Source organism: Corvus kubaryi, unplaced genomic scaffold (assembly GCF_017639235.1).
Source record: "Corvus kubaryi isolate FWS band 111438036 unplaced genomic scaffold, C.kubaryi_AGA036_p1.0 37220, whole genome shotgun sequence".
NCBI classification, from domain to species: Eukaryota; Metazoa; Chordata; class Aves; order Passeriformes; family Corvidae; genus Corvus; species Corvus kubaryi.
Window position 1 is genome coordinate 556,744 of NW_024581063.1, and position 15,672 is coordinate 572,415.

At 52.8% G+C, this 15,672-nt stretch overlaps 1 protein-coding gene and 1 long non-coding RNA gene across 4 annotated transcripts; both read left to right on the top strand.

Moving 5' to 3' along the window:
- The first annotated feature begins 5,499 nt into the window (after window positions 1–5,499).
- HEXA (hexosaminidase subunit alpha) lies at window positions 5,500–14,851 on the top strand. Of its 3 annotated transcripts, none has more exons than XM_042022708.1 (14): window positions 5,500–5,786; window positions 8,514–8,612; window positions 8,910–8,975; window positions 9,134–9,180; window positions 9,506–9,616; window positions 10,096–10,197; window positions 10,293–10,425; window positions 11,062–11,242; window positions 11,552–11,638; window positions 11,966–12,038; window positions 12,475–12,655; window positions 12,746–12,836; window positions 13,235–13,339; window positions 13,825–14,851. In XM_042022708.1, exons 1-14 carry the CDS (start codon window positions 5,519–5,521, stop codon window positions 13,886–13,888), a joined length of 1,608 nt encoding a protein of 535 aa, XP_041878642.1. In that variant the 5' UTR covers window positions 5,500–5,518; the 3' UTR covers window positions 13,889–14,851. The 3 variants fall into 3 exon arrangements, with proteins under 3 accessions (XP_041878642.1, XP_041878644.1, XP_041878645.1); XM_042022710.1 differs by lacking the exon at window positions 5,500–5,786 and adding an exon at window positions 8,261–8,331; XM_042022711.1 differs by lacking the exons at window positions 5,500–5,786; window positions 8,514–8,612; window positions 8,910–8,975; window positions 9,134–9,180 and adding an exon at window positions 9,246–9,344.
- Window positions 14,852–14,903: 52 nt separating this feature from the next.
- Window positions 14,904–15,531, top strand: LOC121661989. Its single transcript, XR_006015143.1, has 2 exons — window positions 14,904–14,975; window positions 15,262–15,531. It is a non-coding gene; the product is annotated as an uncharacterized LOC121661989 (long non-coding RNA).
- The last annotated feature ends 141 nt before the right edge of the window (window positions 15,532–15,672 follow it).

Below are 15,672 nucleotides of genomic sequence, written 5' to 3' on the forward strand. Positions count from 1 at the left end.
TCCAGTAATAAATACTTATAAATACTGATGGGATCTTCCCAATGACATCCCACAGATATAGGAAACCAGTTTGCCTTCTGCAGTCCCAGCCTTATCTTTCCCAACTGCAAGACAGGGATCAGCACTTTGCAGCTGGTTACTCCAGCAACAGTTACACTAATACATCTCAAAAATACTCTTTGGAATGAAATTTTAGCCACGCCCTTTGCAAGAGGTCTTTCTTTATTTTGAAGTTCCCAACCAATAGTCATGTACGAAGCCCTGGTCACCCACCAGCTTCTTGTAGGTGGTTGGCAAAAGGTACCTGAGAAAAACAGGGCTGCTGTCTTCAGCTCATTCCGAGGGGATCTGTGCTGCCTCTGGGGATTTTAGGACTCCAGCTACTGAGGAAAGCCAAAAACTGTTCTTCTGCCCACTCTGAAAAATGATTTAGATCTCCATAGACACCTGGTGCCTTTTCACTTTATTCTTGCAAGAGCTTAATTACCCAAGTGATTTTGGTAACTGTTAACACTGAAGCTGACAAGAATAAAATATTGCCTTGCAATCACCTTGCTCCCCAAAGTTAAGCACATGCTTACAGGATTTATGGGAGCATCGCCTCTGGGCACAGGGAGTTTGTCACGGCACATCCACAGGCTCTGATTGATTCCAGCTCAGCCCCAGAGCCGTGACTGGGAGCAGCCAGGGACAGCAGCCACATGTACTCAGCCTCCGCAAGAACTTGCAGCATCTCCTCGTGACAAGCCCTGATTCGTGATACCAAAATGCTGTGAAAGTGCTGGTGTCCCACACCACAATCCGCCTGCAGACTCGGGGTGAACCTCCCATCCCACCCAGCCTCCTTCCTGATCCTGCATTCCTTGAAGCAGGCAGGATCTCTGGAAAAAGCCTTTCTTCTCCATCACCGGAGACACACGGAGCTCCCACGCTGGGAGAAAGGAAATCCAGAAGATTTCTCAATGCCTAGGGTTTGATTTTGGGTGTCTGCACACTCCTTAACAACCTCAACCATAAGCATGGGCTGAGCAGCCCCTTGGATCACCACCCCAAAGCTGTGCGAGCTGGAGATAACCCAGAAGAAAAAAGTCTCTGTGATAACATCAACAGTGGAAACACCACCAGGCTGAGCTCGAGTCAGGACCCCAAATCCTACACTGATTAACACATCTCACTTCAAGCTTTTTGCTTTAAACTCCACTCTCAAGCTCGTAACTGTTGAAATACTTCTCCTCGCTGCTGCCTGCTCAATCCAAGCCTCCCAGGCCTCACTCCCCTCACACGTGCTCTCCCAGCTAAAGAGGTCCCTTCTGTTAAACCCCATCTTTGCTGAAAAATTCGTTCACCACGTGCACCTGCTAAACCATCTGATGGCAGCATTGATAAGTGGTGGTCTAGGTGGGAAGGTAGGGATATGGAAATGAGTTATCCTGTGCTTTGAAAAGCATTTGGATGCATCCTTGTGGCTCCAAAAGCATCCTGCCATACACCAGCCTGCTTTGGCCCCCCAAAATATCGAGGTTCTTCACGGGCTGAGTTGTTGGAGCTGGTGAAAATACCCTGGATGTGGATTTAGGAGCATCTCATGCTTAGGATCTTCATTGTGCACATGCTAAAGCTCCACCAAATGTCTCTGGGTGCTCCTGTTGGGTGTTTAAATGTGAGCACCCCTCTGCTTGATGACGAGCAATATCATCCCTGAAATACAAAGACGTGCAACAGGAGGGTCCGTACCTGAAAAGACCTGGCATATGCTGATCACATTCCCTCCAGACCACCACCACAAGTAAGGACACTTCAACCCTGCAACCCTTGTGGTTGCAGTCCAAATCCCATCATTATTTTACCAAGAACTAAAGGGAAGGTAAACAAGCAAATGGAGATGGTAGTTTTGCCCAGAGATGCCAAAATTCAAGTTAGAGGTCTACAGGTATTTGCAGGAGATGATCTGTGTTTTCCAAAGCCCTCTTCCAGCCACACCACCAGCAGGTCCCTTGAGCTTCTTCAGCTCAAGTTGCTTCATTCAGGAGCAATTTTCCTAGACAGTGCTGGCTCGAAGAGCAAAGCAAATAGAAAACTCATGCCCTGTGAAGGCGTTCATGAATGACTTCCTCCGTTCCCACTTCACTGGCTCAGACGCTTCTCACCAGTGGAAGAATCTGTGTGCAAAGCACCCTCCTGGTTAAATGCAGAAACAGCCAACACTATAGGGAGTTAGGCAGCAGAATAAATGGATTTATATCTTTTAAAAATGCTGTGGTACAACTGCACAGCCCAAAGGCCACCTTCATGCCCCAAAGGCAAACAAACCAGAAAGACTCAAGTGTGACACCAGCCAGGTTTTGTAACCATTTATATCAGAATAATTAATTTGGATTGCTACCAAATTCATTGTTGGTAGCAAGCAGGTAATCCAGCAGTGTCCTGGGGCAGCAGTTTTCTGCAGTCCTCCAGCAAGTCCAAACTTTTGCATCAGAGAGATGACAAGAGGGATTTGTAGGTACCCCCACCGCGGGTCTCAGCCTCTGCAAGAACTTGCAGCATCTCCTCGTGACAGGTACAGCCCTGCCTCGGGTTCACTCCCTGCATGTTCCTTGCTGAACTGACTTGGAAAAGGCCTCCCAGGTGGATATATCACCCTGGAGATATGCTCCAAGCCCCCGAGCTGGTCCATTGACCGGCTACTGAAGAGCATCAGCAGCTTCTGGCTGCTGGTGCTCTGTGCCCGCTGCAGGACAGAGTGTAATCCAGGTTTTTTCAGCCAAGCTCCACAGTTAAACACATGCTTAAGTAGTTTTCTTATGTAAAGAAACATTCACAAATCAGACTGTTAGTCTGGATTAATGCCGGCCAGCTACAGATGAACTTCAATGAGTCATCCCCCAGAGACATCAGGTCCCCTAAAATAGCATCAGCAACTGAATCTGTAGAAAGGCTGGAATATTTGGACTGAAAGCTCTGATCACAATGCTTTACATAAGCTGGCAAACACGCCACCCTCCCCAGGCTGAAATGAGAATTCGCCTCAAGCCAGGGCACTCCCACAGTTCTGTCTCATGCGCTGGGAAGTGCAGTCCTCACATTGCCTGATGCAAGACAGCAACAAACTGGCTTGCTTGGGGTGGTTTTCCTTCCACTGAAATTTTAATACAGTGAAACAACTTGAGGACAAGTCCAGAGATAGTGGAATCAATCAAATATAGTCAGAAAATGGTGGCAACAGCTGGTGCTCCAGAAGTTTGCACAGGGAAAAGCAACAAACCCAGCTCAAGACCACGGAGGCTTTATGTAGACTGGCAGCAGGAAACTTGAACATAAGGAATGACAGGGGTGACCTTCCCAGAGGTCTGATACAGGCTGTAATACAGGTGTTCTCACTTCCTACTGTGTGATGAGGACAGAGATAGAGAAGGGCCACAAAAATCCTGGAAGAATAGTGAGGAAGCAGCCTGGCATGTGCCATTGCGTTGAATTTGGGTCCTGCCACCTCTGTAGGGAAAACAAGGGAGGATTTTCAGGAGCCTGAGGGAACTGACAGGCTTTAATTGCCCCAGTCAGACTCTCCCGAGACCTCCACCCATGAACTCCATGAGCTCCATTCAATCTGACAGTCAGGCAACCAATTCTTCCTGATCTCTCCTGTGAGTGTACCTGCTCCTAGGTATTCCTAGATGAACGTTGGACTTCACTTGGTGCCTTTAACTCTCTGGGTGATACCTGGGCTGTTGGTCCACCCCTGTGCTCTCTTAGCCTGGCTGTGGAGGTACACCCACCTGGTAATGCTGTGCCTGTCCTTGGCTCCTGGCTCACCTTCCCATTAGGTGGACTTTGCTGTTCTACAGGGCTGGAAAAGAAGGATGCAGTGCTGTGCAGGTGTTCAGCTCATGGCAACACCATCTGCCTCTCTTTGACCCCATTCCTGATGGAGCCCAGCTTCTCTGTCTCTAGGAAGCCCTTAGTCCCCTCCCTGCCTTCCCCCCACATGAGCCCCCTATTAATTTTCACTAACCTCATTAAATTCCCACAATCCCATTTAGACCCAAACCCAGTTGTGATCTTCTCCTGGTGCCCAGCCTTCCCACAACTTTTTCACCTCCAAAAGCTTCACTGGAACCTCACAGCCTCCTTCAGTGTTGGAGAGCACCTTCCTCCATCTCTCTCCAGCCCCACTGAAACCGTTCCATGTCCTCCCAGCTCTTTTACTTTCACCATCTGTCCCTAGCTTCGTGCTGGTGCTATTGTAACCTTTGACAAGTTTCTTGAGGTTTTTCCCTACAAAATGTTTTTTTCCTGTTGGTCCTGTTCTCTCTACACTGCTCCCGTGAGGGACAATCCCTTACATTCCCCACCAGACCTTTCACACAGGGTGGTTTTTCCTCTTGTGTGATGGGGCTATCTCCCTTGTCACACTTTCTCCTGTGCCATTTATTTAATTTCCTGCTTGCTCCCATGCCTCTGGCTTGTCTCCCAGCACTCCTTGGAGTTTTCTGGGACAATAGGTTTTTAACAATTTGATGGAGTGGATTCCCTTTGTAGGTTTGTGCTGGCAATTAGATGGGTAAGACCTGGGCTTAAGGCCCTTATTTGAGTTGGGGATTGCGAAGGAAAGCAGAGCTGGAGGGAGGAAGCAAAATTAAATAGAGTTCATCTGAGGTTAAGGCTTTACTTAGAAAAGCCAAGCACTGCATGGAAAGCATCCCTGCAACACTTCATTGTGAGGATCCACCATGGGATAAAGCCCCTTTATTTTTGTACAACCCAATCAATATTTCACTGGTCACATATAAAATATCCTTGGAAACCTGTGCAAGGGTCACATATAAAATATCCTTGGAAACCTGTGCAAGGGGTGATTTATATACAGTATTGCTCATAAAAATACACAGCACCAACAGAAGATGCCCAGACTCAAGGTGGATCCAAAGCATGGGCAAGGCGTGCTGGTTTCAAACTGAGAGAAGGTCGAGTTAGGTTAGATATAAGGAAGAATTTATTTACAATGAGGGTGGGGAGGCCCTGGCACAGGGTGCCCAGAGAAGCTGTGGCTGCCCCATTCCTGGAAGTGTCCAAGGCCAGGTTGGACATGGGGCTCGGAGCAACCTGGTCTAGTGGAAAGTGACCCTGTTAATGGCAGAGGATGGAATTAAATGCTCTTTAAGATCCCTTCCAACCCAAAACACTACATGATTCCACGAAAGCAGCACGGGTGAAATAACGTGTTTTAAACCATTAATCTCCTCAAATCCCGAGGCAGGCTGCTGAGGCTCCCTTACGGCAGGAAGCACAGACGAGGGGGCTGTAAAGCCTGAGGGCTGGGGCAGAAATGACCCTTGCTGGGGAGCCAGAGGGGTTTGGGGGCTTTATTTGAACAGAACGAGGCGACTGTGGACTACCGGGTAGGCTGTGGGGCGAGGGGGCAGCGCGGGGGAGCCCGTGAGGGCGGGCCCAAGCTGCCATTTCGCGGCCGCCCGGCCCCCCGCTGTCGGGCGGTGCCGCCTCCCTCAGGCTCGGGCGCGACATGGCGGCGGCGTGGGCGCTGCGGCTGTCGCTGCTCCGGCCGCTGCTGCTGCTCCCGCCGCTGCTGCTGCCGCTGCTGCCGGGCCCGGCGGGGGCCGTGTGGCCGCAGCCCCAGGCCCAGAGCTTCCCGCCCGGTGCCGGCCGCTGCCCGGTGCCGGCCCGCCGGTTCCGCTTCGCCGCGGCGGACGGCTCGGCCGTGGGGCCGGGCTGCGCCGTGCTGGACGCCGCCTTCCAGCGGTACTGGCCGCTGCTCTTCGGCCGTCCCACCGGTGAGGGCCGCGGCGGGCGCTGACCCTTCCCTCCGTGGCTTTGAGCTTAACACCCCCCCACACCTTCGCTAATTTTGGGGTCAAACCACGGGGTTTGGTGGCCGTCTGCCTCCCCTCAGTTCGGTGGGGTGGGAGGTGTGGGTGGAATGGAGTCTGGAGGCAAGGGCAGCTAAGCGTTGGGATTTGGAGGGCAATGCTTATGGCTTGTATAGAATAAATCTAACTGAGTTTGGCACAGCACTAGTCGTCCTCCTGCCAGGATTTAGGCTCTTGCTATCAAGGGTCTCCTCCATCTCATTTTTTACTTCCTGCGGATAGTGTTAAGCCCCCCATTGCTTCGTTTCGCTTCGTTCTCTTGTGGCTGCAGGGAGAGCCGCTGCCCGTCTCGCAACCATTCCTGCTCCAGGGTTACTGCTAAGTCTTGGCTGTTGCCGTTCCTAGCAGCTCTCGGTGTCCTGTGTGAGGTCTCACCTTGAGGAAAGACTTGCTGCTTCCTGTGTGTTCTTCCAAGTACATACTTGTGCTACGGAGCACCTCTGCCAAAGTGGAGCTGCTAGAAGTCCCAAGGCAGCATGGCTTTTCTGCCAGGGAGGGATTAGCTCCTGGATTCATCCTGAAATTGTAGGGTAAGATGAGGAAAGGCAAAGGCATTGAGAGTCTGGATTTGCTTTGGGACGGGTTCTAAAGGTTTCTTGAACCCAGGCTTCTTCATGATAGCACCCATTGCTTGTCTGGGATGAGCTGCAGGAAATCTCTTGGCTGTGGAGCCGACATGCAGAGATGCTCAGTGGCTGCGTGGGTCTGCTGCAGCCTGAAGTGCTATATCCAGGACATATGAAGCACTTCATTCATCAAAAAGAGCTAGTAACTCTGCTCCTGAGTATTTTAAATGTCAGTGTGAACTCTGTCGCCGCTGATCAAAGCGGAGAAGGGTGGCAGCGTTGGAAGCCGCTTGGCTTTGTCTTGAGTACATCGTACTTTGAAAAAAGCAGGTTTGAAACAGAGAACCCTTCGGCTTATTTTATTTCTTCAACTCTTGTGAGTAGCAGTAGAAATAAATTTTGATTTGGGAGCCAAGAAGACTCCTCTTGGTTCTCTTTCGCTGCTAGGAACTAAAAACAGCTGATCTAATTATTCACGCTGTCCTGTTCCACTCAGAGGGGAAATGTGACCATCAAATCACTTGGAGCAACGTTGTGATCACAAGATCCAGCTCACACTCATCATTTTCCATATGCCCTGCTTTATGGTGCTCAAACTACACAAATTATTTTAAGGCCTTTTTTCCCCTCTTTGCCTTCATTTTGTTTTGGTCTTTTTTTTCCGCATGGGTGGTTAGTATGAGCAGGCAGTGGAAACCCTGGATGAAAGGAAATAATTTCTATTAATAGAGGAAATAAATGGCAGAAACCTTTTCTGGCTGTGCTGCCTTTCGGGTGCCTGTCTGCACCTTGGCCTAGGAGGCCGTGTTTGGGCTGGGAAGCGTCTCCCTGGGCAGGTCCAAACACAGGATGTGATGGTGGGACCAATTCTGTTGAGACTCCTCAGCAGGATGAGTGTTCCCTGTGTCCCCAGGCCTGAGAGCGGCTGTTCCCGGTGAACTGCCGCCTTCCCGAGCGGAGGGAGCAGGTCTTGCTGTGCTGCTTGCACATCTGCGAGGTTGCCTTGGCTACCAGCTTGTCTGCAACTGAGAGGAAGGCTCAAAACAGGGCTGGCTTCAAGCTGTTTTCCTTCTTTCCGCAGAGGTTTCGTCATCCCTTCATGGAGAAATCGGGGGATTCTGGCTCCTGTGAGCGGTGGAGCAGGGGCTCTCTGCATTTCTCTGAAATGCTGGCAGTGCCACAGTCTCTCTGGAAACTTCTTGGTGCTCTTGGCTCATTCAAAGCCGAGTTCTTTATTTTCAGTGACCACATTGAGCATTGGCTGTTCTTGGGAATGCTGTGGGGGTGTAGGCATGGACTTGGACTGGGATGAGCAGGGTCCCACCCCGCTACCCTATACTTCTCCTGGCAGCTGACTGCTGTGAGTAGTCCCTTCCATCCCAGCAGAGGTTGAATATCCCTTTGGAGTGGGGGAGTGACTCAAGTCAGGCCTGTGCATCCTTGGGAGTGCTCTTCAGTTAGGGAAGTGTGCCCAGAGCTCCTACCTGAGGTCTAAATGTGACTGGGTTCAGTTCTCTGGTTGCTACACCTGGGACCTGCTCTGCGGAAGGTGAAGTCGGTCGGGAGCTTTTCTGAGCTGGGTGAGACCTTTTGATCGCCTCAAACTCAGCCCAGTTTAGCAGATTCATTCTCCACCCCTTTTTACAGGTTTTCTTTGCCCTTTCCAAGAAGCGTGGGTAGGGCAGAGCTCTTAGGCTTGTACTTTCTTCCAGCGCTGGGGGAGCTTAGAAACAAGAAGCTCTTCTCCCTCATGGAGAAGCTTTGACTAGTCATGGCTGTAGCTTAAGAGCCAGGGCTGGTGTCCAGGAAGCCTCAGGGGCTGCTGCTACTCCATATTCTGATGTCTCTCCTCTCTTGTGTGCTCCTTTTAAGCTTCTTCACAGGTTGGGATCAGCTCATGTTCTCCTGTTTGGCTGTGTTGAAATTAGCCCCTGCTGAACACCCTGGTGTCTGTTTTGGGGTGCAGGAAGGGGTGCCTGTTTCTGGCTGGGAGGATGGTGGTGGGCTTGGAAGCAGGGAAAAGAGCTGGGATGGGGTTGATGTGCATGATCTGTGTCCTTTGCAGAGAATGAGCCATCCTGGGAAACACCCTGCTCTGAGCTTCTCGTCTATGTTTCCACGCCAGGCTGCGATGGGTTTCCCAGCCTAGACTCCAAGGAGAGCTGTAAGTGTTGGGGTTGGGAGCGGGAGGGAATGTGGCTGTTTCTGTGCCTGTCACTGGGAAGAAGCGCTGTGTGGTTACCCTTGGTTTTGGGGAGGGCACCAGTCCCCCATTACTGAGACACTGGGGCAGCGCAGGAGGGGACGTACCTGAGGGTGCTGATGAAGCAGTGGGGAGAGGTTTAAAACAGCAAGAGCGGCCCAAAATTCAGTTCTTCGAGGTCTCAGGGTGCAGTTCAGTACCTGAGCCCTGCCAGTGCTGTCATGGCCGTGTGGAACAGCCCCTGATGCTGTGTTTCAGATAAACTGTCCGTCTCCAAAGGCTCCATGCTGCTCTCTGCAGAGACCATCTGGGGAGCTCTCCGAGGTGAGCTGTGCTTTCTGCAGGGCATTCCTGCTCTCCCTGCCTCGGGCCTGTGGGGATGTCTCACGGTGCCTCTCTCTTTCCATATATTTCTTTGTTAATTGAGCTCTGCTCCTTTGGGGGTGTCTGTGCTGAGAAAGGGGCTGTGTGTTTTCCTGCAGGCCTGGAAACATTCAGCCAGCTCATTGGGAGAGATGAGAATGGCACGGTGAGTTCTGGCCTCGTCTCCTGGGGGCATCAGCTCTCCATAATGCCCCTGCCTCCATGGGGACAGACTGAGGGTTGCTGGGATGCTTGGGATGAGTGGGCTCAGCCTTGCCAAGAGCCAAGTGGAGATTCATGGATCCAGCCGGATCCCTGCCTTCTGAGCGGGTAAAGAAGTGCTGCAGCTCCTTCTGGCCAGTTTGCACTCTGGGCAGTGAGGGCACCCCTGTCCTGCCAGCCCTGGGGACAGTGGTGACCCTCAGTGTCTCTTGCTAATGGCCATTTTCCCAACATCCTGCTCATGTCTTCCTCACGTCTTCTGTGTGCAGTACTACATCAATGAGACAGAAATCGTGGACTTTCCCCGCTTCCCTCACCGGGGACTGTTGCTGGACACCTCTCGTCACTACCTGCCTCTGAGAGCCATCCTGGAAACTCTGGTAGGGCACCCGTGCTGCGAGATGAGGTTTAATTGGGTGCCCCTTCCCCTGTGACAACTGAGCTCCCTTGTTTAGGTGATTTCTCAGCTGCCTTTGTTAAAAAGAAATCCTTGAGGTATCTTGGATTCCTGCGGTCCAGGTTACTCTCCAAAGCTGAGTTGTTTCTAAGGCAAGGGAAAACACTGGTAAAGGTGGCTGGTGGTTCTGTGTTCATCCCAAGCAGAATTAAACTTGCAGGTTTCCACCAGTGGCTTAGTTACAGGGAGAGCAGGGATTTTACTGAGCAGAAATATTCCTGGCCCTGTGCAGCTTTTTGTGTTTACAGGGAGGTGTCTGAATCCCTCTTGGATCTTGGGGAGCATTTAGAGACTCTGCCTTGTCCTTCTGGAGCAGGAGGACCTTGTCCCCTATCTGTGGCAAGCTGGATGACTTTTCAGGAGGGATGAGGCACGTTCATCTTTGTCCCTGTTCCTTCCCAGGACGTCATGGCTTACAACAAGTTCAACGTGTTTCACTGGCACATTGTGGATGACCCATCTTTCCCCTATGAGAGCTCCACGTTCCCAGAGCTCAGCAAGCAGGTAATGCTCCTTGATCCCCACGTAGTGCCCAGCTCAGGTGAGCAGATCCCTGCCTCTGCTCCTGAGCAGGGCACTGAGCTTTCCCATGTTCCCAGGGAGCCTTCAATGCCATGACCCACGTGTACACAGCCAGCGACGTGCGCACCGTGATCGAGTACGCCCGCCTGCGCGGCATCAGAGTCATCGCTGAGTTCGATACCCCCGGCCACACCCTCTCCTGGGGGCCAGGTGAGGAGCAGACCCTGCCTGCTGCTGCTGCTCTGAGGAGAGTTGGAGTTGTCCCAGGGGCAGGAATGGGAGCTGCAGTCTGGACCCTAAAAGCTGGGTGTGGGCAGCAGTGTCCCACAGGCTGGCTTTGAGGAGGAGCAAGCCATTATTTGGGGGATGTGGGACCCAGTGGTCCAACTTCTAGAGCAAAATCCGAAGGGAAACATTTCCATCTTTTCTTGGGTCCAAGCTGGGTGATTTTTTTGTGGGAACATCTGCTCTTCCAAAACTATTGTCATGGCTATTGCAAGGATCTTGTGTTTAACTCAGGGTACAGCTGGCCAAGCTTCCTTGCTCTACTCAGCTGTGTCCCAGTCCTGACACACCGCTCTCTGCTCCAAGAACTGCATCTCCTCTTCCATGTCTGGAAGTGCAAGAAGCTCCAGGAAAACATTCCATTGTCTTTTTCTTCCCTTCCCCTGCCTCCAAATGCCAAGGCCCGTGTTAGAATTCACCACGTGTGTGGTCACAATGGGAACTGTGGCTGTCCCTCCTTCCCTGTCCCCTGACGGCCCTGTGTTGTGCTGAGGGGCACTGTAGAGGATGACATGGTCACACTTCGCCCCTTCCTCACCATCCTGCATTTGTTCTCATCAGGTGCTCCAGGCCTCCTGACTCCCTGCTATACGGGCAAGGCTCCTTCTGGAGTCTATGGGCCCATCAACCCCATCGTTAACAGCACCTACCAGTTTGTGACCAGTTTGTTCCAGGAGGTCAGCGCTGTGTTCCCAGACTTCTTTCTCCACCTCGGTGGCGATGAGGTGGATTTCACGTGCTGGTGAGTCTGTGATCAGTCTGAATGGGGACTGGGGGAAAGTATTTGGGATTGGAGTCCCAGCCCATCGCTTCTTGATCATGATCTTTGGTGTCCTGCTCTCCCAGGCCAGGGGTAGCACTGATGCTTGGGATTTTTGGTATTTCTGTGCTCATGGTGATGCTGGATGTAGGGAGCTGCTGGTGCTGGTCCAGCCACAGCTCTGGAATGCCTGGGCAAGCCTTGGACTGATGTGGGAGGGGCTTGACCATGCCTTGGCTTTATTCCAGAGGTCAGGTTGCAATGGTTTTGTTCCTTCTCTTTGGTGCACAGGAAATCCAATCCAGAAATCCGTGCTTTCATGAAGGAGATGGGCTTTGGTGAAGATTACAAAAAATTGGAGTCTTTCTACATCCAGAGGTAAGGACAGGGCATCCAGGGCCTGCAGCTGCACTGTGTGACTGGCACAAATGTCTTCTGTCTTGGGGACACCAGATCTCCTTTTCAGGAGCATCCCCATTGGTCTTGTCTCCCTGACCCCAAAAGGGAACATTTTAGTGGGAGATTGGCCACAAAAAAGCCTGGGGCTGATGAGAAAGGGGCTGTGCTCTCTCCCTTCTCCTTCAGAAGCACCTCCACATCCCACTGAGGATGTTGGGAATATCTGTGCTGCTCCTTTGACTCTATGTAACCACCAAAGAGGGCATCAGTAGGATCACCCAAAACTCGGTACTTTTCCCACTCCAGGCTTCTGCACATTGTCTCTTCCCTTGGAAAAGGTTATATTGTGTGGCAGGAGGTGTTTGACAACGACGTGAAGGTGAGAGCTGCATGTGCTGGGGTGAGCGGTGCCCGCAGCCCAGCCTGGTGCACTGGTGTGCTCTGGGGGGACCATGCTGGGGCTGGTGGGGGTTACTCTGTAATGGGACTGGGGTCGATCTCCAGATGGTGCTGCCAGTGAGCTGCCCTCATGGTGGCTTTGTCACACTGCTGCCAATGCTTCGCTCCCTCCAGGTTCTTGTATATTCATCTGCAAGATGCAGGTTTTAACCCTGCCCAGGACACTCTGCAAACGGCCTTATCCCTCCTTCTGTTGCTCCTGCAAACTAGATGGGAAGTGGCTCAAAAATCAAGCCCAAGTCTGCCTCAGCTTCCTTTTGGGGGTGTGGAGGGGTCAGGGCGCTCTACTCGGGGGAGCAGGTGATGCTTCTGTCACCGCAGCGATCCCCTGCACCGTGTTCACCTGTGCTCCTCAGCTGAGGCCCGACACCATCATCCACGTGTGGAAGGAGAACTCCATGCAGTACGTGAACGAGATGGCCAACGTCACCAGGGCTGGCTACCGGGCTCTGCTCTCTGCACCCTGGTACCTCAACCGCATCTCCTACGGGCAGGACTGGATAGCAGCCTATAAGGTGGAGCCCTTGAGCTTTGCAGGTGTGTTCCTTGTGTCCCCTGACTGCATGGCAGCTGGCTTGGCGCTCAGACGTAGCACCAGAACTGGCTGTCTTGCTGTCCCCTCCACAGGCAGCCCTGAGCAGAAGGCCCTGGTGACGGGTGGTGAGGCCTGCATGTGGGGTGAATATGTGGATGTCACCAACCTGACCCCCAGGCTCTGGTAAGAGAGGCCACTGGGAGGTCACTTGGGTCATGTGGGGCCAGGCTTGTGTCCCTTTTCTTTGCCACTGAGCATCATGTGCTGAACTTGTGGGTTTGGTCTGCACATGGTGCCTGTCCTTATCCCCTCTGTGCCGGTAACAGCTTCACTGAGGCTGAAATGAGGCTTTGCAAGGCTGTAACAACCTGCTGCTGCAACCAGGCTGTGTTTAACACCTGTCTGTCCTGTCACCCTGGTCTGCTGCTGGTGGGCATGTGTCCAGCAATGGATCTTGGGATACTCTGAAGCCTTTGTGTGTGGAAGGACTCTGGGCAGGAAAGCGTTTGGGAGCTCAGGGCTTCAATGTGAGATGCTTTTGAGCTCCCCCCTGTCCTGACTGCCTGTCCCTTGTCCTCAAGGCCAAGAGCTGGGGCCGTAGCTGAAAGACTCTGGAGCAATGAGACCGTCAGGGACGTGGAAGACGCGTACGCCCGGCTGGCAGAGTTCCGCTGCACCTTGCTTGGGTAACTGTCCTGGGACTGCTCCCCCCGGCACAACTGCTCTGGGCTCAGCCCTGGGAGGGCAGCGAGGGAGGGAGAAGGGCTTGCCCTGCTGCAAAATGACCCTTGTTCCTCTGGAAAGCCCTGGTTTCCCTGGTGCCTGTGCCGTGGGCAGAGCTTGCTTTGTGCAGTGCTGGAAGAGCTCTCCTGCTGCCGGCGTGGGCTGGTGGCTTTGGCGAGGAGAGGGCTTTGTGCTGAGGAAGGAGGGGACTTGTCAGCTCTTGCCACTCCTCCTGCAGCACCAGCTTCCCTGGGAAACCTGTCCTCACCCTGTGCTCCCACACATGAGCAAAACACTGAGTTTATAAGTACAGTATGAAAACCACTCCCTCCTTGTCACTCCTGGAACGGGGCACCCATGGCCACCCTGTGCCGCTGGAGCCCCTCAAACCCAGTGGTGGCTCTACCTGTGCCCTCTCCCTGATGCCATCTTTCTGTTCTCTTCCCAGGCGTGGTGTCCAAGCACAGCCTCTCTACATCGGATACTGTGACCGTGAATTCGGCGGGCTTTGAAGGGAGAGCCCTGCTGCCCTCAGTCTCTGTGCACGGAGGAGGAATGTCCCTCCCTCAGAAGGGCAGAGGGACCCCTTCCCACCCCACCTTCTGCTCTGGCTTCATTGCAAGGAACATTTTTTTGCCTCGGCATGCACTCTTTGCCTCTTTTTCTATTTTTATTTCTTCAGATCTGTAAATAAATGACCCCAAAGAGGAAAAAGGTGCCTATTCCTTCTCAGCTGGGGCTTGGGAGACCGTGCAAGGGTTAGCAGGAGATGGGTAGGGCTTGCTCCAGAGATGCTGATGAAGAAGCATCATCCCGGTGGCTCTGGAGCTTGCAGGGTGCCTGCTCAGCTGGATAAACTGGGCTTAGCCTCTGCTGCTGTTGCAGGGTTTGCTTCTGCAGTCGTGTTGTGCTGTGGGGTCCTGTCCTTGTCCCTCCTCTCTCCTCTGATGGCCAGGCCTGCAAGCCACCACGTGTGCTGCCCTAAACCCTGGCTGCTGCCACCTCCTCTGGCTTCTCCTCAGCAGATGACACCCTGGAGCCGCTTTGAGGAGCCCTTGCAAATCTGCTGAGTGGTGCATGGATATTATGAAATCTTTGCTCAGCTCTTCAGGCTGTCACCTCTCCCTGGGATTTGGCCAACTGACCCATCCTCCTCCTGCTCTGTTATTCTCAGGATAATTCTCCAGGTCTCTTCCATCCAGAGGAGTTGGTTTCAATGGTGTTTTCCTTGCAGAAGAAACCAGTGGTGCTGCTGTCCCACAGAACTGGGACAGGTGTGATTGTTGTCCCTCAGAGGTTGGGGTTGCCGTGCTGGAAACAGCATTCAGCTGAAAGCAGGGAATCTCTCGGGGAGAAATCCTGGCTGGATGGGACTGTTGTATGTGTGTCTTGGTCTTAAGTGAGTGAGATGCCCTGTTATGGCTGGAAACCTTTTATGATTGAACTTTAAATTAAAAATAGTGAATTAACAGTTATTACTGCCTCCTGGTTTTATAAGTTGGATTTTTAATTTTTTTTTTTTTTCCCCAGTGTGCTGTAAAGTGGTACCTTGGCCATGTGCTTTTGTCACTGCAGGGAGCTGCTGCCAGCAAGGCTGGGGTAAGAGGGACCCTGGCTCTGGGAAGGGTGCTCTGCTCCCAAGAACAATGCTCTGTTCCCAAAGATGATGCTCTGCAAGAGAGACTCTTCACCATGCTATCCCAGTTCCCTGCCCTCATTCCACCTGCCCTTCCACCTTGCTGGGCTCCCTTTCCCCCGTAGCCAGGTGTGAGACCCCCCCCAGGGCTTGGGATGCCCATGGAGGACCCCCCCAACACAGCACCTTCCGCTGAAGCCTGGTATTGTGATCCAGGTTAAACATCACACCCATGATCCCATTTTCCAGGGTGTCTGCGCCAGCATCTTCCCAAAACCACCATCATGGAGGTGGCTCAGTGACGTTTCCACCCTTGCAAGGGCCGGGATCCCGGGAGCACCCCGCTTTCCCCGCCGCGGCTTTGCCGGGTGGCCCGTTCCTTCCAGAACATCTATTTTGGTCGTGTAAAACTTGCCGGGGAGCAGGGAACAGGGAACAGGCAGCGTGTGAATCACTCGGGGCCAACGGGTTTAAAAATAAACCCAAGCGGCGGCGAGGAGCAGCCGCCAAGCCCCCGGATTCCGGCAGGAGTGTGCTCCACACGTCCCAAACCCACCCGTGGGCACTGGCACCAGCCAGGGGAGTTTATTGGGACACGCTTGCAGTGGCGGGCACGTGTGTGCATTGTGTGTGTGCTTGTAAATACTTGTGTGTGTTATG